This window comes from Pleurodeles waltl, chromosome 6, assembly GCF_031143425.1.
Source record: "Pleurodeles waltl isolate 20211129_DDA chromosome 6, aPleWal1.hap1.20221129, whole genome shotgun sequence".
Classification (NCBI taxonomy): Eukaryota; Metazoa; Chordata; class Amphibia; order Caudata; family Salamandridae; genus Pleurodeles; species Pleurodeles waltl.
Window position 1 is genome coordinate 1,389,206,590 of NC_090445.1, and position 26,631 is coordinate 1,389,233,220.

The 26,631-nt window shown below is 45.7% G+C and overlaps 1 protein-coding gene across 2 annotated transcripts in view; it reads left to right on the forward strand.

Moving 5' to 3' along the window:
• The window catches only part of MFAP2 (microfibril associated protein 2), a 261,396-nt gene that overhangs the window by 61,639 nt on the left and 173,126 nt on the right, over positions 1–26,631 (forward strand). For both annotated transcript variants that reach the window (XM_069240711.1, XM_069240712.1), the window contains exon 2: positions 23,364–23,452. In XM_069240711.1, the coding sequence (XP_069096812.1) occupies positions 23,410–23,452 (43 nt within the window). In that variant the 5' untranslated portion in view covers positions 23,364–23,409. The remainder of the gene's footprint in view (positions 1–23,363; positions 23,453–26,631) is intronic.

The window sequence follows — 26,631 nt, forward strand, 5'->3', positions numbered from 1 at the left end:
CAGGACAGTGACCAAACATGCAACAAATCCTGGTTGAAGGAAACCTTTCAATTATGGGTTCCCACCCCACCAGAGCTCCCAAAGAGATAAATACTGGTCCACTGGAGACAGGAACCCTTACTTAGAACAGAACTGCCATGGTACCTTAAGTGTGCCTATACCTGTACCCATCGGCCTTAAAGGGAACCAGAGTTTTTTTCCCATCTTCACACCTGTCACTAGGGTAGGGCTCTCCCTGATTCCAGAAATCTTCGGAGGTTGTTCAACCTTACTACTGTTTGTTAACATCAGGCTGGTAAATGAAGAGAGAGGCGCCAGACACAAAGGTGGAATGTATATGGATAGGATATGTTTGTCCACCTACTTTTGCTGGTCTTGGTTGAAAGGCAGATGTAATCATTTTTCATACAACGCAGCACAGCAACCACATGTCCTGTCCTGCATTGAGCTATACGAAAAATACAGCACAGAGGATTAGCTCCTAACATCGGCCTGCTGCTATCACCTGAGCTGGCACTCTAATTAGGCTGCCACGTGCGAAGCACACCCTCATTAAGGTCAGTGTGTGCTTGTAGGAAGTTGGCTCAGTATGCACTATTTCAAAGTAAGGAATAGTATGCACAGAGTCCAAGGGTTCCCCTTAGAGTTAAGATAGTGGCAAAAAGAGATAATACTAATGCTCTATTTTGTGGTAGTGTGGTCGAGCAGTAGGCTTATCAAAGGAGTAGTGTTAAGCATTTGTTGTACATACACACAGGCAATAAATGAGGAACACACACTCGGAGACAAATCCAGCCAATAGGTTTTGTTATAGAAAAATATATTTTCTTAGTTTATTTTAAGAACCACAGGTTCAAATTCTACATGTAATATCTCATTTGAAAGGTATTGCAGGTAAGTACTTTAGGAACTTTGAATAATTACAGTAGCATATATACTTTTCACATAAAACACAAATAACTGTTTTAAAAGTGGACACTGCAATTTTCACAGTTCCTGGGGGAGGTAAAGTATTGTTATTTTTAGCAGGTAAGTAAATCACTTACAGGTCTCAGTTTTGGGTCCAAAGTAGCCCACCGTTGGGGGTTCAGAGCAACCCCAAAGTTACCACACCAGCAGCTCAGGGCCGGTCAGGTGCAGAGGTCAAAGAGGTGCCCAAAACACATAGGCTTCAATGGAGAGAAGGGGGTGCCCCGGTTCCGGTCTGCCAGCAGGTAAGTACCCGCGTCTTCGGAGGGCAGACCAGGGGGGTTTTGTAGGGCACCGGGGGGGACACAAGTTCACACAAAAAGTACACCCTCAGCGGCACTGGGGCGGCCGGGTGCAGTGTAGAAACAAGCGTTGGGTTTCCAATGTAAATCAATGGGAGACCAAGGGGTCTCTTCAGCGATGCAGGCAGGCAAGGGGGGGGCTCCTCGGGGTAGCCACCACCTGGGCAAGGGAGAGGGCCTCCTGGGGGTCACTTCTGCACTGAAGTTCCGATCCTTCAGGTGCTGGGGGCTGCGGGTGCAGGGTCTTTTCCAGCCGTCGGGATTTTAGAGTCAGGCAGTCGCGGTCAGGGGGAGCCTGGGCATTCCCTCTGCAGGCGTCGTTGTGGGGGCTCAGGGGGGACAACTTTGGTTACTCACAGTCTCGGAGTCGCCGGAGGGTCCTCCCTGAGGTGTTGGTTCTCCACCAGTCGAGTCGGGGTCGCCGGGTGCAGTGTTGCAAGTCTCACGCTTCTTGCGGGGATTGCAGGGGTCTTTAAATCTGCTCCTCTGTAACAAAGTTGCAGTCTTTTTGGAACAGGGCCGCTGTCCTCGGGAGTTTCTAGTCTTTCTTGAAGCAGGGCAGTCCTCTGAGGATTCAGAGGTCGCTGGTCCTGGGGAAAGCGTCGCTGGAGCAGGTTTCTTTGGAAGGCAGGAGACAGGCCCGTAGGACTGGGGCCAAAGCAGTTGGTGTCTTCTTTCTTCTTCTGCAGGGGTTTTCAGCTCAGCAGTTCTCTTCTTCTTGGAAGTTGCAGGAATCTAAATTCTTAGGTTCAGGGAAGCCCTTAAATACTAAATTTAAGGGCGTGTTTAGGTCTGGGGGGTTAGTAGCCAATGGCTACTAGCCCTGAGGGTGGGTACACCCTCTTTGTGCCTCCTCCCAAGGGGAGGGGGTCACATCCCTAATCCTATTGGGGAATCCTCCATCTGCAAGATGGAGGATTTCTAAAAGTTAGAGTCACTTCAGCTCAGGACACCTTAGGGGCTGTCCTGACTGGCCAGTGACTCCTCCTTGTTATTCTCATTATTTTCTCCGGCCTTGCCGCCAAAAGTGGGGGCGGGCAACTCCACTAGCTGGAGTGTCCTGCGGTGCTGGCACAAAGGGGTGAGCCCATCTCTCGTCTTTCCCTTTCTATGGCTAGGATCTGTATTTCCAAAGCCAATCTTTTGGCCATCCTGGCTAACTGGATGTCCTCTTCACTGGAGTTATCCTCAGTGATTTCAGAGAGGTTGGTCCCTCCTGTGAGGGAACCAGCATCTCTGACTATGATTTGTGGAGTCAGGACTTGAGAGGCCCTGTCCTCCCTAGATAGGACTGGTGGGGGGGAATCACCCTCCAAGTCACTATACTCATCCTCTGTGTTGCCATCCTCAGAGGGGTTGGCTCTTTCAAACTCCGCCAACAGCTCCTGGAGCTGTAGTTTGGAAGGTCTGGAGCCCATTGCTATTTTCTTTAGTTTACAGAGTGACCTTAGCTCTCTCATCTGTAGATGGAGGTAAGGTGTGGTGTCGAGTTCCACCACATTCACATCTGTATTAGACATTATGCTTCTAAAAGTTGGAATACTTTTTAAGAAACTAAAACTAGTTCTAGGATCTAATTCAAACTTTTACCAAACTTTTAAACTCTAAAAGGAAATGCTAACAGGGACTAACACAAGGCCCTAGCAGGTCTTTTAAGAATTTAGAAAAATTTCAAATTGCAAAAATCAATTTCTAATGACAATTTTTGGAATTTGTCGTGTGATCAGGTATTGGCTGAGTAGTCCAGCAAATGCAAAGTCTTGTACCCCACCGCTGATCTACCATTGTAGGAAGTTGGCTCTGTATGCACTATTTCAAAGTAAGGAATAGTATGCACAGAGTCCAAGGGTTCCCCTTAGAGGTAAGATAGTGGCAAAAAGAGATAATACTAATGCTCTATTTTGTGGTAGTGTGGTCGAGCAGTAGGCTTATCAAAGGAGTAGTGTTAAGCATTTGTTGTACATACACATAGGCAATAAATGAGGAACACACACTCAGAGACAAATCCAGCCAATAGGTTTTGTTATAGAAAAATATATTTTCTTAGTTTATTTTAAGAACCACAGGTTCAAATTCTACATGTAATATCTCATTTGAAAGGTATTGCAGGTAAGTACTTTAGGAACTTTGAATTATTACAGTATCATATATACTTTTCACATAAAACACAAATAGCTGTTTTAAAAGTGGACCCTGTAATTTTCACAGTTCCTGGGGGAGGTAAAGTATTGTTATTTTTAGCAGGTAAGTAAATCACTTACAGGTCTCAGTTTTGGGTCCAAAGTAGCCCACCGTTGGGGGTTCAGAGCAACCCCAAAGTTACCACACCAGCAGCTCAGGGCCGGTCAGGTGCAGAGGTCAAAGAGGTGCCCAAAACACATAGGCTTCAATGGAGAGAAGGGGGTGCCCCGGTTCCGGTCTGCCAGCAGGTAAGTACCCGCGTCTTCGGAGGGCAGACCAGGGGGGTTTTGTAGGGCACCGGGGGGGACACAAGTTCACACAAAAAGTACACCCTCAGCGGCACTGGGGCGGCCGGGTGCAGTGTAGAAACAAGCATCGGGTTTCCAATGTAAATCAATGGGAGACCAAGGGGTCTCTTCAGCGATGCAGGCAGGCAAGGGGGGGGTTCCTCGGGGTAGCCACCACCTGGGCAAGGGAGAGGGCCTCCTGGGGGTCACTTCTGCACTGAAGTTCCGATCCTTCAGGTGCTGGGGGCTGCGGGTGCAGGGTCTTTTCCAGCCGTCGGGATTTTAGAGTCAGGCAGTCGCGGTCAGGGGGAGCCTGGGCATTCCCTCTGCAGGCTTCGCTGTGGGGGCTCAGGGGGGACAACTTTGGTTACTCACAGTCTCGGAGTCGCTGGAGGGTCCTCCCTGAGGTGTTGGTTCTCCACCAGTCGAGTCGGGGTCGCCGGGTGCAGTGTTGCAAGTCTTACGCTTCTTGCGGGGATTGCAGGGGTCTTTAAATCTGCTCCTCTGTAACAAAGTTGCAGTCTTTTTGGAACAGGGCCGCTGTCCTCGGGAGTTTCTAGTCTTTCTTGAAGCAGGGCAGTCCTCTGAGGATTCAGAGGTCGCTGGTCCTGGGGAAAGCGTCGCTGGAGCAGGTTTCTTTGGAAGGCAGGAGACAGGCCCGTAGGACTGGGGCCAAAGCAGTTTGTGTCTTCTTTCTTCTTCTGCAGGGGTTTTCAGCTCAGCAGTCCTCTTCTTCTTGTAAGTTGCAGGAATCTAAATTCTTAGGTTCAGGGAAGCCCTTAAATACTAAATTTAAGGGCGTGTTTAGGTCTGGGGGGTTAGTAGCCAATGGCTACTAGCCCTGAGGGTGGGTACACCCTCTTTGTGCCTCCTCCCAAGGGGAGGGGGTCACATCCCTAATCCTATTGGGGAATCCTCCATCTGCAAGATGGAGGATTTCTAAAAGTTAGAGTCACTTCAGCTCAGGACACCTTAGGGGCTGTCCTGACTGGCCAGTGACTCCTCCTTGTTATTCTCATTATTTTCTCTGGCCTTGCCGCCAAAAGTGGGGGCCCTGGCCGGAGGGGGCGGGCAACTCCACTAGCTGGAGTGTCCAGCGGTGCTGGCACAAAGGGGTGAGCATTTGAGGCTCACCGCCAGGTGTGACAGCTTCTGCCTGGGGGAGGTGTTAGCATCTCCACCCAGTGCAGGCTTTGTTACTGGCCTCAGAGTGACAAAGGCACTCTCCCCATGGGGCCAGCAACATGTCTCGGTTGTGGCAGGCTGCTGGAACCAGTCAGCCTACACAGATAGTCGGTTAAGGTTTCAGGGGGCACCTCTAAGGTGCCCTCTGGGGTGTATTTCACAATAAAATGTACACTGGCATCAGTGTGCATTTATTGTGCTGAGAAGTTTGATACCAAACTTCCCAGTTTCCAGTGTAGCCATTATGGTGCTGTGGAGTTCGTGTAAAACAGACTCCCAGACCATATACTCTTATGGCTACCCTGCACTTACAATGTCTAAGGTATTGCTTAGACACTGTAGGGGCACAGTTCTCATGCACTGGTGCCCTCACCTATGGTATAGTGCACCCTGCCTTAGGGCTGTAAGGCCTACTAGAGGGGTGACTTATCTACACCTGCATAGGCAGTGAGAGGCTGGCATGGCACTCTGAGGGGAGTGCCATGTCGACTTACTCGTTTTGTTCTCACCAGCACACACAAGCTGGCAAGCAGTGTGTCTGTGCTGAGTGAGGGGTCTCCAGGGTGGCATAAGACATGCTGCAGCCCTTAGAGACCTCCCTTGGCATCAGGGCCCTTGGTACCAGGGGTACCATTTACAAGGGACTTATCTGGATGCCAGGGTGTGCCAATTGTGGATACAAAAGTACAGGTTTAGGGAAAGAACACTGGTGCTGGGGCCTGGTTAGCAGGCCTCAGCACACTTTCAATTCAAAACATAGCATCAGCAAAGGCAAAAAGTCAGGGGGTAACCATGCCAAGGAGGCATTTCCTTACAGTGCTGTCCAGCATGGGGTTTTTACTGGACACATCCTTTCCAGTATAAATTCTTATGCCTCAACACAATTCAGAAGGATCACACGCACTAGATATTTGCTGTGCCATGCACCACACATACAGTGCATCCCCTTTTTAAAAAAATGAAAATATTTTCCCTTAACTCCTCCTTGAAAAGGGCGTTCGTTTTTTACGCAAAGTCAGATCAGGCTATCCTAGTATATTGAGCATTGTGACAAAACATATAGGTGTTTGTGCTGATCCTCCCAAGTAACTTTCCATAAAGGCCCCATTGATGCAAAATAATGCTAAGCAGCGCAAATCACTTTTTACGCTGAAAAAAAATGGCACCTTTCTAGAACACAATACTTTTTGTCCTGGAAAGTCAATAGAAATGTATCATTTTGCGTCACTTTACGTAACTTTGAAATGAATGAATGAAAAATTTGTAGAGTGCCGCTGTTATCCAAAAAGAGAGCATTCTGGCACTGGTAAAGGATTAGGCAATAATGCAAAATCTTAGTAAACCTGGACCTCAGAGCTTTGGAGACCCTGCTGGAAATTACCTAGCAAAAAGTATTACAAAATTACAATAACCTTCAAAGAAAGCATTGCCCATAACCAGAACAGACGTTGATCCTTCTGTCAATGGTCAAGGTACCAAAGGCAAGTTCACAAAAGTGTGGTCGTTTCAATTAGTCTATTATGTGTACAATAGTAAGTGTCCAGCAGGACTCAGTTCTGTATTGAAGCCATTTTATAGCCCAGTGGTTTACAATGGCTTTTATGAGCAAAGGAAAGGTGGGTGACAACCCACAAAGTCTTGCCCCTCAGTTCCCAATTTGGGAGGCCTGTATCTTGAAATGGGTCCGACAGGATCAAGATTTTCAGTTGTTAGGGGGTCTTTATAGGCCCAACAGCTTATACCAGTTTGCCTCGAGCTCAACACAGACAAGACAGAAATAGTGATCTTCAGCAAGAGCATCTTACCATGAGACTTGCAACTGGTGTCCATCTGAAATCGGACCCATACACACACCCAGAAACCAAACCAGGAACTTTGGAATAATAATCAACAGCAAACTGGACATGACTGCACAAGTCAGTGCCCTCACTGTATCCTGCTTCCGCATCCTGAAGATGCTGAGGAAGATCTTCAAAAGGCTCCCAAGTAACATAAGAAAAACTGCCACTCACGCCCTATTCAACAGCAAGTGGGACCATGGGCATACCCTTTATGCCGAGATCACCAAGTGACTCACTAGAAGACTACAGACTATCCAGGACTCAGCAGTCACGCTCAACCTCCCACACTGAACTCATATTACACCACACCTCTGTGAACTATACTATCTTCCAGTACACACACATTCTCAATTAAAACTTCTCACACACGCATACAAGGCACCCCACAACTCAGGTCTCACCTACCTGAATAGTCACATCTCCTTCCACTAACCATCCAGACACCTCCTCTCCATAGGACTCCTACTCAGCAACATCTCACACATACACAAAACCAGATCAGGAGGATGAGTTCTCTTACATTGCTCCTAAAGCACGAAATGAGCTCCCTCTCCTCATCATAACCTCCTCCTCGCTTCTTAAATTACGCAAGAATTTCAATTAACCAGCCTTCCATGGTACTAGGCACACACACACCTGCTAAGTGCCAGGATACGCCAGCGGGTGATACTGAACTTTAGAAATACACATAACATATCAGTCCCAGATGGCAACTGGAATATAGGGGCTGGGTTCAACAGATTCTATCAAGTGCATCTACAGAACCATCTGAGCGATAGATAGATGAAATAGTTCTGGATCCCTGGCGAATGGTTACAGCCAACTGAACACAAACCCACAACTCTGGATGAAGAGGAAAATTACATTTGATCCTCTGGGGCCAAAAGGTGTGGGGGAGGGTTAATTACCTTCCTAGGCTACAGGGGAGATCATGGACGATGCTGGATTCCCACAAATGTTTTCCTCAACATTAAATGCTTGTCATTTTTGGTCTCTGTTGGTCATTCTGGCCAGCTAGGCTGCAGCGATCTCAGAGCTTTAGGGCAGTCTGTTCCTTTGAGGCTTGTTAACTCCAGCCAGAGCTTCCATCAGCTGGGTTTTATGTCGACCTTACTCTCAGAATACGTGCTTTCTCTCCTTATGTCACTAGGTAGTATAGCTTACTGTGCCTCTTCAGGGCACAGAAGCAGGTTTCTTCCCGAATCCAGGGCTGTGAACACCCCGTAGGAAAGGCAACCACTAACAACTACAAGGTCCTATGTTTTGTAAACACCCTCTGCACTTTCTACAAATCCCTTTTGAATTTTGGGTGAAGTGCAGTTCTCCTAACTTAGAGGGCCAGTACTTAACTCACTTTGGTGGCCTTGCTGGAAAACCAAGCCAACCTTAATTCAATATTTGTTTGAATTCAACTCTTTTACTGCTGTCGTGCAGAAATGCTTCTTGGTATTCTCCTTTAGTAACAAGGATTAATCAGAGGGAGATAAAGGTGAGGCTAGACAGAACCAGCCATGGTTTTATGCTGTTTCGAATCACACTGTATGAAACACATTTAACCTGTTTGATAAGTGACAGCCGGCACAAAACAGAACATTGAGAAGGGTGGTTTTCATTTGAAAGCAGGGTACATTACATTACAAAGAATTCAATAAACCAGGCAGCTACCGAATCAGGGAGTCAGTCTAGGTAAGTGATGGGCAGGATGTCACCCCCACTGTGGCTGAAGAAAGCATGTTTGAAAACCAACCCTCGAACCAAGCTGCAATTGGTTTCCTAAAGAGATACCGCTCATCATGCACATGGCCTTTTCTTTCGACACAGGGCACTCCGCACACTGGAAGCCATCTATACACAAGGAAAGAAAAGGACATACATATGGGAGACTTGTAACGTTTTAAAGAATAAAGCAAGAAGGCAGCCTTTCCACCAGGGCAAGGTTGAAAAAGCCTAAACCCATAAAATATAAGTCGACAAAAGGCAACAACAAGCATTGGAAATGCCAGTCGGTCTGGTCCTCACAGACATGCAATTTTGTATGTATTATTTTTTGGAACCATGTGTCATATGCAAAAAAAAAAACCAAAAGGTATTTTTTTTTAAATGTGACCCAGCAGTCAAGGCACACTGGCACTTAGGTGAACTCCTTTTCGGGCAGCTATGCACAAAGTGCGAGTACAGTAAATGCTGTCACTCACAGTCTAAGGCAGCCAGTAGATAAAGTAGGCTGACCCCCTACTGTATCCTGTGGTGGATGGAAGCAAAATGTGAATGACAATTAAAGAGCCCAAAGAACGAACAGTGTTTAAGAAACTTCTGTATATATCCATGAATGCACATATTTTTTGTGATTTGTTTTTTTGGAAAATATGAGACTTTCGAGACAGCTAACACTGCTTACAGGCCAGATCTAAAATGAACATGGTAGAGCAACATATTCATGCTTTACATAAGACCCCTTTCCCAACATATGGTCTATATGATATTTCCATTTATCGTTAAGAATTCCCATCAGATTTCTCAAGTGTTAGCACTCCTTTGCCCTTCACCCTCTACATTTTTTAACTTGCATTGAGCTGGGCATGACACTCGGGCGATTTGCCCAGTGGGCCAGCACAGTTAAGTGTGTTTTAATCATGGTTATGTATGGGTTAACCTTGCTTTTCATGGGAGGTTGACCATGCTTTTCACCAGTGTGTGGCTTTAGGAAGGTGCGGACAGGAGCAACAGTAAGTTCTTTGAGTGTTGCTCTCTCACCTCTTTGACATAGATCTTATGCACATGACAAGCAATGCTAGTTTGAGACTTTGCAAGCCCATCACTCTTATCTGCAATAAAGATTATAACATGGGGGCATAGTGTTCAGGCGAGAGACTACCAACTCCACAATCCACATAGAGATGCACCAACCTGATATAGGCCCTGGGTGTCATTGGTTTCATTGGTGTCATCATGTATCACATATAAAATAGAACATGCATCCACTAAATGTTCTAGGACTAGAATCCATTCACACAGCAGTAGTGTATAGCTCATTTACTCCTAAAAATTCAAGAATAGGGTTAGTACTGCACTATTTGAAGAAAATGTGGTTTGTATGTGTAGGAGGCTGGCCTGGCTTGTAGTGGGTACCAAGGGGTACTTACACTCTGTACCAGGTCCAGTTATCCCTTATTAGTGTAGAAGAGGTGTTTCTAGCAGCTTAGGCTGATAGAAGGTAGCTATAGCAGAGCAGCTTAGGCTGAACTAGGAGACATGCAAAGCTCCTACTATACCACTGGTGTCATATGCACAATATCATAAGAAAACACAATACACAGATATACTAAAAATAAAGGTACTTTATTTTTATGACAATATGCCAAAAGTAACTCAGTGAGTACTCTCAGTATGAGGATGCCAAATATACACAAGATATATGTACACAATACCAACAAATCTGCAGTAATAGCAAAAGGAAGTAATGCAAGCAGTGTAAAGTTACAATAGATTGCAATAGGAGCACATAGGTATAGGGGCAACACAAACCATATACTCCAAAAGTGGAATGCGAACCACGGATGGACCCCAAACCTATGTGAGCTTGTAGAGGGTCGCTGGGTCTGTAAGAAACCAGTGAGGGTTAGAAAATAGCCCACCCCAAGACCCTGTAAGGTAGGTGTAAAGTGCACCTACAACCCCCAGAGAGCACAGAAGTCGTGATAGGGGGATTCTGCAAGGAAAACCAACACCAGCAAAGCAACAACAGTGGATTTCCAGACCTGAGTACCTGTGAAACAAGGGGACCAAGTCCAAGAGTCGCGACAGTGTCGAGAGTGGGCAGATGCCCAGGAAATGCCAGCTGAGGGTGCAAAGGAGCTGCCACCAGATGGAAGAAGCTTGGTGTTTTGGAAGAACGAAGAGGACTAGGAACTTCCCCTTTGAAGGATGGATGTCCCACGTCGTGAAGAAGCTTGCAGAGGTGTTCCCATGCAGAAAGACCGCAAACAAGCCTTGCTAGCTGCAAGGGGCGCGGTTAGGATTTTTGGATGCTGCTGTGGCCCAGGAGGGACCAGGATGTCGCCACTTGGATGAGGAGACAGAGGGGGCGCCCAGCAAGTCAGGGAGCCCTCACAGAAGCAGGCAGCACCCGCAGAAGTACCGGAACAGGCACTTGGAAGAGGAGTGAACCAGAGTCCACCCGAAGTCGGAAAAGGGAGTCCCACGACGCCGGAGGACAACTCAGAAGGTTGTGCACTGCTGGTTAGAGTGTTGGGGACCCAGGCTTGGCTGTGCACGAAGGAAATCCTGGAAAAGTGCACAGGAGCCGGAGCAGCTGAAATCACGCTGTACCCAGCAATGCAGTCTAGCATGGGGAGGCAAGGACTTACCTCCACCAAACTTGGACTGAAGAGTCACTGGACTGTGGGAGTCACTAGGACAGAGTTGCTGAGTTCCAGGGACCAGGCTCGTCGTGCTGAGAGGGGACCCAGAGGACTGGTGATGCAGTCTTTTGTTGCCTGCGGTTGCAGGGGGAAGATTCTGTCGACCCACGGGATATTTCTTCAGAGCTCCTGGTGCAAGACGGAGGCAGGCTACCCTCAGAGCATGCACCACCAGGAAACAGGCGAGAAAGCCGGCAGGATGAAGCGATACAATGTTGCAGTAGTCGTCTTTGCTACTTTGTTGCGGTTTTGCACGCGTCCTGAGCAGTCAGCGGTCGATCCTTTGGCAGAAGGTGAAGAGGGAAAAGCAGAGGAACTCTGGTGAGCTCTTGCATTCGGTATCTGAAGAATTCCCCAAAGCAGAGACCCTAAAAAGCCAGAAAAGGAGGTTTGGCTACCTAGGAAGGAGGATTGGCTACTAAGAGAGGTAAGAGCCTATCAGAAGGAGTCTCTGACGTCACCTGCTGGCACTGGCCACTCAGAGCAGTCCAGTGTGCCAGCAACACCTCTGTTTCCAAGATGGCAGAGGTCTGGGGCACACTGGAGGAGCTCTGGGCACCTCCCAGGGGAGGTGCAGGTCAGGGGAGTGGTCACTCCCCTTCCCTTTGTCCAGTTTCGCGCCAGAGCAGGGCTGAGGGATCCCTAAACCGGTGTAGACTGGCTTATGCAGAGATGGGCACCATCTGTGCCCATCAAAGCATTTCCAGAGGCTGGGGGAGGCTACTCCTCCCCTGCCTTCACACCTATTTCCAAAGGGAGAGGGTGTAACACCCTCTCTCAGAGGAAGTCCTTTGTTCTGCCATCCTGGGCCAGGGCTGCCTGGACCCCAGGAGGGCAGAAACCTGTCTGAGGGGTTGACAGCAGCAGCAGCTGCAGTGGAGACCCCGGAAAGGCAGTTTGGCAGTACCCGGGTTCTGTGCTAGAGACCCGTGGGATCATGGGATTGCACCAACAATGCCAGGATGGCAAAGAGGGGGCAATTCCATGATCTTAGACATGTTACATGGCCATATTCGGAGTTACCATTGTGAAGCTACACATAGGAGTGACCTATATGTAGTGCACGCGTGTAATGGTGTCCCCGCACTCACAAAGTCCGGGGAATTGGCCCTGAACAATGTGGGGGCACCTTGGCTAGTGCCAGGGTGCCCACACACTAAGTAACTTAGCACCCAACCTTTACCAGGTAAAGGTTAGACATATAGGTGACTTAAGTGCAGTGTAAAATGGCTGTGAAATAACGTGGACGTTATTTCACTCAGGCTGCAGTGGCAGGCCTGTGTAAGAATTGTCAGAGCTCCCTATGGGTGGCAAAAGAAATGCTGCATCCCATAGGGATCTCCTGGAACCCCAATACCCTGGGTACCTCAGTACCATATACTAGGGAATTATAAGGGTGTTCCAGTAAGCCAATGTAAATTGGTAAAATTGGTCACTAGCCTGTTAGTGACAATTTGAAAGAAATGAGAGAGCATAACCACTGAGGTTCTGATTAGCAGAGCCTCAGTGAGACAGTTAGTCATAACACAGGTAACACTTTCGGGCACACTTATGAGCACTGGGGCCCTGGCTGGCAGGGTCCCAGTGACAAATACAACTAAAACAACATATATACAGTGAAAAATGGGGGTAACATGCCAGGCAAGATGGTACTTTCCTACACAACCCCCCCCCCCAAACGAAGGACAATAAGACTAGCCATGACCTGATGAGTCTTCATTGTCTAAGTGGAAATATCTGGAGAGTCCATCTGCATTGGAGTGGGTACTCCCAGGTCTATGTTCCACTGTATAGTCCATTCCCTGTAGAGATATGGACCACCTCAACAATTTAGGATTTTCACCTTTCATTTGTTTTAGCCAAAGTAGAGGTTTGTGGTCTGTCTGAACAATGAAGTGAGTGCCAAACAAGTATGGCCTCAACTTCTTCAGTGCCCGGCCACAGCAAAGGCCTCCCTCTCAATGGCAGGCCAAAGCTTTTCTCTAGGGGTCAACCTTCTGCTGATAAAAGCAACTGATTGATCCTGGCCCTCATAATTAAGTTGTGATAAGACTGCCCCTACTCCTAATTCAGATGCATCAGCTTGAACAATTAATTTCTTGGAGTAACATGGGCTTTTTAGGACAGGTGCAGTGCACATGGCCTGTTTGAGCTCCTCAAAAGCTTTCTGACAGCTAGCTGTCCACAATACCTTTTTAGGCATCTTCTTACTAGTGAGATCATTAAGTGGGGCTGCAATGGAGCCATAGTTTTTAATGAATCTCCTGTAATACCCAGTGAGGCCTAGGAAGGCTCTGACCTGGGTCTGTGTTGTAGGGGGAACCCAATCCATGATTGTCTGGATTTTCCCCTGAAGTGGTGCAATCTGTTCTCCACCTACCAGGTGTCCCAGATAAACCACCTTTCTCTGCCCTAGCTGGCACTTTGAGGCCTTGATGGTGAGGCCTGCCTTTTGAAGGGCCTCCAAAACATTCCACAAGTGGACCAGGTGATCACCCCAGGTGGAGCTAAAGACAGCTATATTATCTAGATATGCTGCACTAAAAGCCTCCAACCCTTGCGGGACTGTGTTCACCAACCTCTGAAAAGTGGCAGGTGCATTTTTCATACCAAAGGGCATCACTGTAAATTGGTAGTGCCCTCCTATAGTTGAAAATGCAGTTTTAGGTTTAGCATCCTCCGCCAATTTGATCTGCGAATACCCTGCAGTCAAATCAAAGATGCTTAGATACTTGGCAGATGCCAGTGTATCTATGAGCTCATCTGCCCTGGGTATAGGGTGAGCGTTAGTTTTTGTTACCTGGTTGAGACCTCTATAATCTACACAATAACTCATCTCCCTTTTTCCATCTTTTGAGTGAGGCTTTGGTACAAGCACCACAGGAGACGCCCATGGGCTTTCAGAAGGTTAAACCACTCCTAGATCAAGCATTTTCTGAACTTCTTGCTTTATACAGTCCCTGACATGGTCAGGCTGCCTATAGATTTTACTTTTGACAGGCATGCTGTCTCCAGTATCAATTGTGTGTTCACACCAAGATGTGGTGCCTGGCACAGTTGAAAAGAGTTCAGAAAACTGTCCAAGGAGATTTATGCAGTTGTGTTTTTGTTCTGCAGTAAGACAGTCTGCCAAAACTACTCCCTCCACTAAAGCATCATCTTCAGTGGAAGAGAAGAGATCAGGCAGAGGGTCCCTCTCTTCTTCCTGTCCTTCATCTGTTCCCATGAGCAGGGTGAGATCAGCCCTGTCATAGTAGGGTTTTAGGCGGTTGACATGAATTACCCTAAGGGGACTCCTGGCAGTGCTCAGGTCAACCAAGTAGGTGACCTCGCCCTTCTTTTCAACAATTAGATGGGGTCCACTCCATTTGTCTTGGAGTGCTCTTGGGGCCACAGGCTCCAATACCCACACCTTCTGTCCTGGTTGGTACTGAATCAGAACAGCCTTCCTGTCATGCCATTGCTTTTGGAGCTCTTGGCTGGCCTGAAGGTTTTTACTTGCCTTTTTCATGTACTCGGCCATTCTGGATCTTAGGCCAAGTACATAGTCCACTATGTCCTGTTTGGGAGCTTTTAAAGGTTGTTCCCAACCCTCCTTCATAAGTGTTAGTGGACCTCTTACAGGGTGCCCAAAGAGGAGTTCAAAGGGGCTGAAGCCCATTCCTTTCTGGGGTACCTCCCTGTAAGCAAAAAGGAGGCAAGGTAACAGGACATCCCATCTCCTCCTGAGTTTTTCAGGGAGTCCCATTATCATTCCTGTGAGAGTTTTATTAAACCTCTCTACCAGTCCATTAGTCTGTGAATGATAAGGTGTGGTGAATTTGTAGGTTACACCACATTCCTTCCACATAGCCTTCAAGTATGCAGACATAAAGTTGCTACCCCTGTCTGACACAACCTCTTTTGGGAAACCCACCCTGGAAAAGATTCCCAGGAGGGCTTTTGCCACTGCAGGTGCTGTAGTGGTCCTTAGAGGAATTGCTTCAGGATATCTTGTGGCATGGTCCACAACCACCAAGATAAACCTATTGCCTGAAGCAGTAGGAGGGCCAAGGGGGCCAACTATGTCAACCCCTACCCTTTCAAAGGGGACCCCAACCACAGGTAGTGGAATAAGGGGAGCCTTTGGTGTGCCACCAGTCTTGCCACTGGTTTGGCAGGTCACGCAAAACTTACAGAAATCTTTTGTGTCCTCTGACATCCTAGGCCAGTGAAACAGGGGGACACGCCTTTCCCATGTTTTGATCTGGCCCAAATGCCCAGCCAAGGGAATGTCATATGCCAGAGTTAGGAGGAACTCTCTGTACTGCAGGGGAATGACCAATGTCCTGGCTGCTCCAGGTTTTGGGTCCCTTGCCTCTGTGTACAAGAGGTTGTCCTCCCAGTAAACTCTATGTGAGTCACTGACATCCCCATTTTGCTGCTTGACAGCTTGCTGTCTGAGACCCTCTAATGTGGGACAGGATTGCTGTGCCACACTCAGCTCTTCCCTGGCAGGCCCCCCTCCACCCAAAAGCTCAGCAGTGTCTGCTGCCAGCTCCTCTGGTGAAGGTTCTGCCCAGGGTGGAAATTCTTTTTCCTCAGAAGTTGAATCATCTGTAGAGGGAGGGATAGTGGGTAGTCATTTACCCTTGCTACCCCTAGCTTTAGGGAGCACTTGGTCCATTGTTCCAGGATCCAAGTCACCCTGTCCGTTTTGCTTTTTGGCCTGAGCCCTTGTCAAAGCAAAAATATGCCCAGGAATGCCCAGCATTGCTGCATGAGCCTCCAACTCCACTTCTGCCCAAGCTGATGCCTCTAAATCATTTCCTAGTAGACAGTCTACAGGTAAATCTGAAGCAACCACAACTTTCTTTGGACCAGTAACCCCCCACCAGTTGAGATTCACAACAGCCATGGGGTGGCTAAGAGTGTTGTTATGAGCGTCTGTCACTTGGTACTGGTGACCAAGTAGGTGTTGTTCAGGGTGTACCAGTTTCTCTATTACCATGGTAACACTGGCACCTGTGTCCCTGTAGGCCTGAACCTCAACACCATTGATTAGGGGAAGTTGCGTATACTTATCCATATTAAGGGGACAAGCAACCAAGGTGGCCAAATCAATGGCACCTTCAGAGACTAGCACAGCCTCTGTGGTCTCTCTAACAAGACCAGCCCCAACTAAATTACCAAGAGTGAGCCCAGCTACTCCCTTGGATTGGCTATTAGTAGGTTTGCTCCCACTACCACTGCTATTACTAGGGGCACTAGAGGTTGCAGTAGGGGTTGTGGTAGTGGGAGGTTTGGTGTTTTTCTTTGGACAACTGGCATCAGTTGTCCAATGGCCTTTTACTTTTAATAAATAACACCAAGGCTTTTTTTACTTGATTAGAAGAGGATTTGGACCCACCTCCCCCACCAGAGTGTTTTTGTGGGCCTGATAAAGACTCATTTGTAGATTTGTCCCCACCCTTGTCTGAAGACTCACCATCCTTCTTCTTGCCATCCTTGTCACCCCCTGTATGAACGTTTCTGTTCACTCTTGTTCTGACCCATTTGTCTGCCTTCTTTCCCAATTCTTGGGGAAAGGTCAGATCTGACTCCACTAGATATTGGTGTAACAAATCAGACACACAGTTATTCAGAATATGCTCCCTCAGGATTAGATTGTACAGGCTTTCATAGTCATAAACTTTACTGCCATGTAACCACCCCTCCAAGGCCTTCACTGAATAGTCAACAAAGTCTACCCAGTCTTGTGAGGACTCTTTTCTGGTTTCTCTGAACTTAATCCTGTATTGTTCAGTGGTTAAGCCAAATCCATCCAAGAGTGCATCCTTCAAAACTGCAAAATTATTGGCATCACTTTCTCTAACAGTAAGCAGCCTATCCCTACCCTTTCCATTGAAAGATAGCCATAGAATAGCAGCCCACTGCCTTTGAGGGACACCCTGTACCATACAGGCCCTCTCAAGTGCAGCAAACCACTTGTTAATGTCATCCCCCTCCTTGTACGGGGGAACTATCTTGTGCAGATTCCTGGAAACATGCTCTCTCACAGGATTGCTATCAGGAATACTGCTGCTGCCACCATGGGGTCCAAACCCCAACCTCTGTCTCTCCTTCTCCAGATCTAGGGATTCCCTGTCTAGAGCCAGCTGTTGCTGTTTAAGCTTCAGTCTGGTCTCTTCCACTCTCAACTTGTTGAGTTCCCTTTCTAACAATTTGTCTTCAGGGTGGGTGGGTTGGGAATGCTTGGACACAGAAGATATATTGGATTCAACAGAGGGAGACCTGCCCCTAACAGCTTGCACTCTAACAACCTGGCCTTCAGGAACAAAAACATCCCTACTATGATGAGAGCTTCTATTACTACCGGCATTGCTATGAGGTCTGCTAGGGGGCAGATTTGGAAGAGAACCCTGTACACCTCCCTCAAGGGGCTCCTCTGAGTCAGAGTGTGAGCTATCTCCTAACTTCTCAATTGAAGTGCCACCCTGGGCCTTATCATTCTCAATGAGCATGTTAGACAGAAATTCTCTAGAAGGGTTCTTTCCTACCACTAAACCTCTATCAATGCAGAGACTCCTTAGGCTCTTAAAGTTTAGATTGTCATATGTTGTATTGACCATTTTAAGAGAAGTTCCTACATCAGACATGATAGAAGAAGGTTTAGGGACAGTGAGAAGAGAGAAAAAGTTTCAGGACTTTTTAAAGAACAGGAAAAAACCTTTTTGAAACTTTTTGAAAGTTTAGGAGTACTTTTCAGCACTTAGCAGAAAGTGTAAGAGAAGAAAAGCAAAACTTTTTGGTTAGGTGTACATACACTGAACTTGTTTTGTATATTTTTCTCTTATGAAAAGTACAAAATGACAAAGTGGTAAGTAGTTACAAGTACTTATCCCACCGCTGCACAACCAATGAAGGAGGCTGGCCTGGCTTGTAGTGGGTACCAAGGGGTACTTACACTCTGTACCAGGTCCAGTTATCCCTTATTAGTGTAGAAGAGGTGTTTCTAGCAGCTTAGGCTGATAGAAGGTAGCTATAGCAGAGCAGCTAAGGCTGAACTAGGAGACATGCAAAGCTCCTACTATACCACTGGTGTCTTATGCACAATATCATAAGAAAACACAATACACAGATATACTAAAAATAAAGGTACTTTATTTTTATGACAATATGCCAAAAGTATCTCAGTGGGTACCCTCAGTATGAGGATGCCAAATATACACAAGATATATGTACACAATACCAAAAAAATATGCAGTAATAGCAAAAGGAAGTAATGCAAGCAGTGTAAAGTTACAATAGATTGCAATAGGAGCACATAGGTATAGGGGCAACACAAACCATATACTCCAAAAGTGGAATGCGAACCACGAATGGACTCCAAACCTATGTGAGCTTGTAGAGGGTCGCTGGTACTGTAAGAAAACAGTGAGGGTTAGAAAAATAGCCCACCCCAAGACCCTGTAAGGTAGGTGTAAAGTGCACCTACAACCCCCAGAGAGCACAGAAGTCGTGATAGGGGGATTCTGCAAGGAAAACCAACACCAGCAAAGCAACAACAGTGGATTTCCAGACCTGAGTACCTGTGAAATAAGGGGACCAAGTCCAAGAGTTGTGACAGTGTTGAGAGTGGGCATATGCCCAGGAAATGCCAGCTGAGGGTGCAAAGGAGCTGCCACCGGATGGAAGAAGCTTGGTGTTTTGCAAGAACGAAGAGGACTAGGAACTTCCCCTTTGGAGGATGGATGTCCCACGTCGTGAAGAAGCTTGCAGGGGTGTTCCCATGCAGAAAGACCGCAAACAAGCCTTGCTAGCTGCAAGGGGTGCGGTTAGGGTTTTTGGATGCTGCTGTGGCCCAGGAGGGACCAGGATGTCGCCACTTGGATGAGGAGACAGAGGGGGCACGCAGCAAGTCAGGGAGCCCTCACAGAAGCAGGCAGCACCCGCAGAAGTACCGGAACAGGCACTTGGAAGAGGAGTGAACTGGAGTCCACCCGAAGTCGGAAAAGGGAGTCCCACGACGCCGGAGGACAACTCAGAAGGTTGTGCACTGCAGGTTAGAGTGTCAGGGACCCAGACTTGGCTGTGCATGAAGGAAATCCTGGAAAAGTGCACAGGAGCCGGAGCAGCTGCAAATCACACGGTACCCAGCAATGCAGTCTAGCGTGGGGAGGCAAGGACTTACCTCCACCAAACTTGGACTGAAGTGTCACTGGACTGTGGGAGTCACTTGGACAGAGTTGCTGAGTTCCAGGGACCACGCTCGTCGTGCTGAGAGGGGACCCAGAGGACTGGTGATGCAGTCTTTTGTTGCCTGCGGTTGCAGGGGGAAGATTCCGTCGACCCATGGGAGATTTCTTCAGAGCTCCTGGTGCAAGACGGAGGCAGGCTACCCCCAGAGCATGCACCACCAGGAAACAGGTGAGAAAGCCGGCAGGATGAAGGGATACAAGGTTGCAGTAGGCGTCTTTGCTACTTTGTTGCGGTTTTGCAGGTGTCCTGAGCAGTCAGTGGTCGATCCTTTGGCAGAAGGTGAAGAGGGAAATGCAGAAGAACTCTGGTGAGCTCTTGCATTCGGTATCTGAAGAATTCCCCAAAGCAGAGACCCTAAAAAGCCAGAAAAGGAGGTTTGGCTACCTAGGAAGGAGGATTGGCTACTAAGAGAGGTAAGAGCCTATCAGAAGGAGTCTCTGATGTCACCTGCTGGCACTGGCCACTCAGAGCAGTCCAGTGTGCCAGCAACACCTCTGTTTCCAAGATGGCAGAGGTCTGGGGCACACTGGAGGAGCTCTGGGCACCTCCCCTGGGAGGTGCAGGTCAGGGGAGTGGTCACTCCCCTTTCCTTTGTCCAGTTTCGTGCCAGAGCAGGGCTGGGGGATCCCTGAACCGGTGTAGACTGGCTTATGCAGAGATGGGCACCATCTGTGCCCATCAAAGCATTTCCAGAGGCTGGGGGAGGCTACTCCTCCCGAGCCTTCACACCTATTTCCAAAGGGAGAGGGTGTTACACCCTCTCTCAGAGGAAATCCTTTGTTCTGCCTTCCTGGGCCAGGGCTGCCTGGACCCCAGGAGGGCAGAAACCTGTCTGAGGGGTTGGCAGCAGCTGCAGTGAAGACCCCAGAAAGGCAGTTTGGCAGTACCCGGGTTCTGTGCTAGAGACCCGGGGGATCATGGAATTGTCTCCCCAATGCCAGAATGGCATTGGGGTGACAATTCCATGATCTTAGACATGTTACATGGCCATGTTCGGAGTTACCATTGTGACGCTATACATAGGTAGTGACCTATGTATAGTGCACGCGTGTAATGGTGTCCCGCACTCACAAAGTACGGGGAATTTGCCCTGAACGATGTGGGGGCACCTTGGCTAGTGCCAGGGTGCCCACACACTAAGTAACTTTGCACCCAACCTTCACCAGGTGAAGGTTAGACATATAGGTGACTTATAAGTTACTTAAGTGCAGTGGTAAATGGCTGTGAAATAACATGGACGTTATTTCACTCAGGCTGCACTGGCAGGCCTGTGTAAGAATTGTCAGATCTCCCTATGGGTGGCAAAAGAAATGCTGCAGCCCATAGGGATCTCCTGGAACCCCAATACCCTGGGTACCTCAGTACCATATACAAGGGAATTATATGGGTGTACCAGTATGCCAATGTGAATTGGTGAAATTGGTCACTAGCCTGTTAGTGACAATTTGGAAAGCAGAGAGAGCATAACCACTGAGGTTCTGGTTAGCAGAGCCTCAGTGAGACAGTTAGTCATCACACAGGGAACACATACAGGGCACATACTTATGAGCACTGGGACCCTGCCTGGCAGGGTCCCAGTGACACATAGACTAAAACAACATATATACAGTGAAATATGGGGGTAACATGCCAGGCAAGATGGTACTTTCCTACAGTATGTTCCTGGTGTGTTGCTGTTTAGAGCCCCCAGGTAGGTTTCAGGAAACTGCTGATATTAGCCAGGTGGGATCACTTTTCTCCTTCATTCCAGGTGTGTAAAAGCTGTAGGGTTGAAGAATGGGTAGTCTATGGTCATCTTGTTTTCTAGGCCCTTAGGGCCTGTTTCACAAAGCTAAGCATACATTTTTGTGTAAGGTTGATTGCTATTATCAAAGGGATTTATGAGTAGTATCTTTATGAGTGCAGCGTCTCTGCATATAAACAGATTGGACAGTCCTATCTTTTTATGTGCAGAGACTTCACACTCGTAAAGCTACTACTCGCAAATCCATTTGTGAATAACAAACAATTCTTAACTTATACAAAAGTGTAAGGTTATCTTTATTAATCAGGCCCCTTAATTTGCACCGTCTAGTGACTGAGATCAAGTCCCATTGATCTGGTAATCACCAAAGTGACTAGAAAAATGTGCAGTCATTGTGATTTCTACGGAAACATAGTTTTGCTGCAATTGCCACATTTCCAGCTTCTAACGCTGATTTCAGCAAAACCTGTTTCTAGTACAAACTGATCAAAAAGTTGTAATCCAAATGTGCCACACTTGTGGTGCAGGGCGGTGCCAGACCATTTTTAAAGGTTAGTAGATAACCTTTCAGTTTATTGCTGTAGTCAGATGTTAAACTGGCATTAATGAGGTGAGACATTTACCAAGGCAGTATTCATGTCCCCAGATGAACAAGGACGTCTAAAACATGAAAAAATTACAATGTAAGTACAAGTCAAAACATGATGGAAAGTATTTAATTTATTGTCATTAAGATGCTTTGATTCAGTATGTAAATTCAGGTTACAACACAGACACTATTCTTGTTAACAACAGTTATTTCACGAGGACACTCAGAGAACATAAGGGGCCATATGTACAAAGCTAGATTTTGGTTGTAAAGCCTGCAATTCGCTAAATCGCAGGATTTGTGACCACTAAATGGCTTGTGCAAATGAGCTAAATGGGTTTAGGAAATCATAAGAAATCTCTGTTTAGAAAGGGTGTGTTGAGGGTGTCCCTTACAAATAGCTATTTCCTATATGATGTATTAATGTTGTAAGACCAAATTCCAGTTGCAAAAGAGTCATCCTTTGCCACCTCTTCAAAGGATGTGGCAAGCCATTCGCAAATAAGAAGCAGACCCCTAGAGACCCTTCCCTTTTGAGAAAGCTTAAAAAATATATTATTAAAAAGCAGACAGTGGTCCCACAGAACACTGCCTACCCTTAAAAATGAAGTTAAATGTTTTTTTAACTTTTTAAAACACATTCCATTTCCGTTAAGGAAAACACGCTGCATTTAAAAAATGCTTTATTTAAAAGCAATCACAGACATGGTGGTCTGCTGACCTCAGCAAGCCACCCTCCCTGAGATGGCTATCATTCCTAATGGGTTGCAAACTGTGACTCACCTCATAAAAATTAATGAGACATGTTGAACTGCGACTCACTAGGATTCAATAATTTAAATACAAAGTTTCATACATTAGGAATAGCTAATTTCTAATTGTGATTCTGGGACAAAATGCAATTTGTAAATTGCTATTCCCAGTGTAAGTACATCTAGTCCAAATTCCTTTACCTTTTTTAAAGATCTTACGATGTATACCTGACAGTGCTTCATAGTGAGATACTACTTCATTAATTCTAAAACATAACTAGAATATGCAGAACAAAAGAGAAATATACACAGTTATTCTTATTTCTGCAGTCTGCTTCAATATTATAGACAAGTGGTTTCACATTGGGAGTGAACAGTGTCAATAAAATGGTGATTTAATGGTTCTGTAGAAGACAAAATCATTATTTGCTGGTGAAGAACATTTGCAATAGCATCTGTTGAATATGTGTACTCTTCTTTCTTGGAAATCCTTGTATTTTGCACAGCGTTATGATCTCATTTGTTTTGTTAGAATAATGTAATAGCAACACAATACCGTTACAGGCTATGTGGCACACAATGACACATAATTTGTCTTTTCTTATCCTACAATTTGGTCTACCCTACCACAGAATCTGGTCACTGCTGAATAATTATTGTGACCCTGGCTATCGATAGACCGTGTGGGAAGTCTAAAATCAGGTGCCTTTAGGTAATAGGTCACATATTTTATTTCCTGTATGCTGCCTTGGGTAGCATGGTCATAATTAAGTCCCGTACTACAGCTTGAGATTACTCAAAAGGGGGTTAACAAACTGCCAAGTTCACCATCTTTCTTCTTCTCTTTCCAGAGACTGTAACGTGTCCTTTTAAGTACCTCCAAAAAGTTCAGCAGAGATGGCTGTGCGGGCTGTGTGTCTCTTTCTGCTGTGTGTGCCAGGTAAGTGCCCACAATATACACCTTCTCTTGAGTCTTGAGAAATCACACAACTATTATGTGGAATAAGTAGGTAAAGAGTTGTTTTATTACAATAAAATAGGGTAAAAAAGCCATGAAATACAGGTGCATATTGTGTACGAAACAACCAATAAGCAGGCTCAACCTAAACTGCTGCCTTTTGTGATGATGTTAAATAGTAGGTCTTTGCATTAAAGTAAATCTAGGTGCTTTTATGCATTTTTTAGGCAAAATGTACTGTGACTTGAAACTTGTTGTCCGACATGACCTGCCTACATCGCAATCAATTTTGAAAATACAATAATTTAAAAGTCTGGTGACCTTAAAAAGCACATGTAGGAAAGTGGCTTGTGCACTTACATAAGAGGTTTAACATGTCCATAACCTAAATATGGGCTTTGCCCCCCAGTCTTTAAAAAACAGGCATTCCTGTTCATAAGTTTTAAGACCGTTTTATACCATATTTAAAAGTAGAAAACAAGACTCATGTACTCTCTTGCTTGAAAGCTGAAATATTTTATTGACAATTACAAAGTTACAGTGAACCTTGACATGTCTTAATAAAGTTCATGGAAATGCTTTATTGACAATGTCAAGTTAATAGTAAATCAGTACATGTGTTAATAAAGGTGTCTAAAATGCTTTATTAACAGTCGCACAGTAAACAGTAAACCGGTACATATCCTAATTAATGTCAATGTAAGATGGTACCGTCCTTGGTGATTTTAATGGCTTAGCAATTGTTTATTATGACATGTGTCTGCTTTTATCGAGGTGCAGACATAGTGACAAAAGCCAGTAGGCATGCCTTTTGAAAACTACACCTCATTGTATTGGCTTGCATATGTGGGGGTAGTGTGGTTATAGGTGCCAGGGCGCACTAGGGTTGTGAACTGTTAAAAATGTGTTACTACAGGTATGTCTACCTGCCATCATGTATACATTTGGACATTATTGGGTACTATTGAGTAGTGTCTGCATAATAAAGTACTTTTCCTTTTTAAAAGTAAAAACACTGATTAGACAATGATTTTTGTGTGTTTGTTATGTGTCTGCATTCTCTAATCCTAGGTCAAGCCCCCTCTATTGAGTTGGCCTTGATGGAGTGATGGATGGTTAAGCTAGGACTTGCTCTGCTCCCATAGGTTGCAGAATTCTCTCCAAATGGAACCCATGGCATACATTTATTAAAATTTGCAGAGGCTCTTGCATGGCGCAGTTCGATTCAAAACACAGTGTCCAATTATTGCTCATTATAAAAGATCTGCATGTGCAGAAAAAACTTGTGCTGCACTGAGCGAAAAGCCCACAGAGTCAATAGTAATCCCCCCGTCCCCCAAATTATGGTAAAATATGTCTAATACTAAGAACACTGAATTGGTATATTCTGCACATTTGAGATTAAATGTCAATATGCAATAGATAACAGAATGGCATGTGCACACTTCAGTGCTATTCTAATTCTTTTAAATCCATTTTATGATAGATTAAATGGCAATTTGAAGTGTAAATCAACTAATTTCTTGAAAGTTATTTTTCCTTGTATAAAATTATTTGCTAGTTCATCAGAATGGCATAACGTAAATATGGGACAATGAGCTAGTATTGTCACTTCTAGAATCAAATATATATTCTTTATCCGAGAGCATTAATGTTTTTTGGCAGCTTTATAGTACACGTGACAGTAACCTCATGTTTCAATCACACCTCCAACATCTCCTAGAGACAAGTATGTGCGGTGTAAACACTTTTAGGGGAATGCAGTGCACGTTGAGGCTAATCCTGATTAATAGAATTGTAGATTCATAATCCAATGATGTCTAGCCTTAAAGGTGGGGACATCCATTTAGTTCCATTGTCCTTCAGTACTGGTAGTCCTTACAACATCTAGTAAGGCTACTTAATGTGTCTTAAATAATCATAGTGCAACTGTCCTTTCTTAATGGTAGTTTATCTGCCATTCACCAATGGCAGCCCATGTTCACTCTGCTAATGGTAGTCAAGTTGTTGTTTGTTAATGTTAATCCTTGTTTCCATCGTTAATTGTCATCTATGTTTCTTTTGTAATAGTCGTCATTTTCTTTTGGTAGTTGTAATCAATCTGTCCCTTGAGAATGATAGCCATGTGTCCTTTTGTAATGATAATCCATTTGCGTTTGACAATGGCAGTCAGTCAGTAATGTTAGCCCAAGGGGCCATGAATGTGGTTTTACATCATTCCCTTGCTAATAGCAGCCCAGGAGCCCTTCAGTATTGTAGTCGATGTATTCTTCAGTGATGTCCTTCATTTGTTCTTTGGTAATGTAAGCCTCCTGTTTCAACATTAGGTCTTGGTTGCACTGAAGTTCTCTTTGCATACGTACACAAGACAACACTCAAAAGAACCTTTTTTCACTGGTGGAAAGTCACCAAAAGTGATGCAAACCAACACAAAGAGTTGAATTGTTTCTCATTTTCTAAAGCAAAATCTGTTTTTTTGTTACAAAGTTGCTTAAATGCAGCACAAAACAGCTCTTTGTGTTACTATGTGTTAAGGGGGCATCCATGGGTGGGTAAATGGGCATTCCAAAACTACCACGCATGGTTTTAGATGAAATACTATATACTAACAATTCTAGACAGGCTGTGCGCCAAACAATTAAGCCTCCTCAAGGTAGTCGCAAAGAGGAAGAAAGGTTTTTATGTTTCCAAAGTTTGAATTTGTGCTACACTATAAAGCACACATACAAAGCAGGAATAGTTTTAAAGGAAGAACCTTTCAGAACAAAACCTATGCTATACTTGTGCACATATTTTAGTACTATAGTGCAAAGGTGCATGTGGTGCTAGACAGCCTTGCACCAGTGCTTCAGAAGAAAGCAGCAACTCCAAATAATAAGTAGAAATAAAAGTAAATTCGCCCCAAGTGCACAGACACAAAACACCCATTCAGTGCACCCAAACCCCTATAGCACTGCATGCCATACACCCCAAGCTCATATGTGTGTGTTGCCCTAAGTCAAATGGTATTCACCTTTCTGACAGCTATGAGACCCATCACTGTGAAATTATATAGACAGTCACATGGCACACAAGCAGACAAGGACAAAATAAGCACCAATGACATAACATAACATTACATCAGCCATTGTGCTCCTCAAGAAAGACATTTCCTAGTATAA